Here is a 1724-nt window from a genome sequence, read left to right on the forward strand (position 1 = left end):
TGTACTAGACCAATTCAATTCAATTAAAGATCTGCTGACTGTCAAAAAATAATAAAAAAGACAAACTAACAGAAATAACCTTTTTTGACACATTAATGACTAAGCTTCACTTTTTTACTTTTTTTTTAAGGACATGACCTTCTTCCAAAGTACAAGTTACCTTATCATCATCTCACGGACAGTACACAATTGATTAGAGTCTGTGAGGAACCTGTCTTTATTGATGTAGAGGAGGAGTCTCCACCTGTGGCGTGTGCATCAGAAGGGGATGACACTCCTCAGGATGAAGACCTTGATGTGTTGAAAGCCATAGAAGACATGAATTTCAACACTACTTGTGAAGATCCTTTGCAAATTGGCAACATGGAAGGAGATCCAGACTGCCTCATTGTGGATGACATCCTGGCAAGGGATGATTGCACCCCACCGACACCACCAGCAATCCTGGATAAAATTCTACTCCCTGAAGACAGTATAATGGATGTTCTGGAACAAATAGAAGGGAACGAACAGCAGCCAGTCTCTGAAAGCATGATTTTAGGCTTTACAACAGGGAATGACACAAGTGAATGTACAGAAACAAACTGTGTGTCATCCCCAGTATGTGACAAACTCGTAGATGAATTACCTCCTTCTAGTGAGAGTGTTGAAGTCCTAGAGCCAATTGATGACATGAATCTTTTCTTAGATGTAGCGAACAGTATGGATGAAATTCCAGTGAAGGAAAGGAACACAATCCCGGAATCCATGAGTGATGTTCTTAAATGTAGTGAAGATATAGATATGGTAGCTATAGATAATTTGGATGATTCAGTGCATGTATCGGATAACAGATTTCAGTCCTCGGAACCAGTGTTTGTTGATGTTGAAATGGAAGTTTCTAGTGACTCTCTCAAGGCACATGACCCAAGTTGTAGTGAAGTCAGTGATAATGGCACTGATATACGTTCAGAACAGGTGACAGGTATTGCAGAATCTACAGATCCCTTAGGAACTTTGCCTACAGTTGAAGAACGACTGTCCTTAGCAATCAAGGCTGTCAATGAGGAGAAGAGAATGAAACGTAGCAAAAATCCACGCAGAGGTAAGTCAAGTTATGTGGCTTTTACTGAAAGGTATTCATTAACCTCGTACAGTTTCTCTCATATGTTTTTTTACAGGTATTTCTTGATATTCTGCATGGCATTTTTTTTTTTTTTTTGTCCTGTCTCTTGATTTGTCACTCTTCTGTATAGCAACTGCTGTTGTCTGTCAGTCTATTAGTCCATCAATCTATACATAGTATCTGTTGCGTCTTTTTGTGTACCCAAAAAAAATATCAACTGGCCATTTAACATCACTTCGCAACCTTTATTACAGATGTGCTCAAGGCCTTCAGAGCAGCTTGTCAGAAGATCATAGAAAAGGCAGAAGGGAACAGGGTGCTCCTACTTCCTGCCTTGACCATCTTTGCCAAGTTCACAGAGAAAATTGCAACGGATCTTCAGCTAGCTCTTGCCCTCTACAAATTTGCGGGATTCATCGACGGTACAGATGTTGGGCAGCATCCAGCCCAGCAGGAGAACAGTACTTTGGAGGCAGAGGAGCGTCAATGTCAACTGCTGCTGAGGATGGAGCAAGAGAGTGCAATGCGTCCACAGAGGAAACGAAGGAGATCGCAGGAGGAGCAGCCAGAGCATCAGCCTAGTATATGGATAGAGTTGCCACAGGTGCAACAAGAAGAA

General features: G+C 41.5%; 1 protein-coding gene across 1 annotated transcript in view; it reads left to right on the forward strand.

The window, feature by feature from the left end:
- The window catches only part of LOC119588518, a gene marked incomplete at both ends in the record, with an annotated part of 7217 nt that extends 5493 nt beyond the window's left edge, over nucleotides 1–1724 (forward strand). Inside the window, 2 exon segments of the mRNA XM_037937161.1 lie at nucleotides 131–1084; nucleotides 1360–1724. Of these exon segments, the coding sequence (XP_037793089.1) occupies nucleotides 131–1084; nucleotides 1360–1724 (1319 nt within the window).

This window comes from Penaeus monodon, chromosome 24, assembly GCF_015228065.2.
Source record: "Penaeus monodon isolate SGIC_2016 chromosome 24, NSTDA_Pmon_1, whole genome shotgun sequence".
NCBI classification, from domain to species: Eukaryota; Metazoa; Arthropoda; class Malacostraca; order Decapoda; family Penaeidae; genus Penaeus; species Penaeus monodon.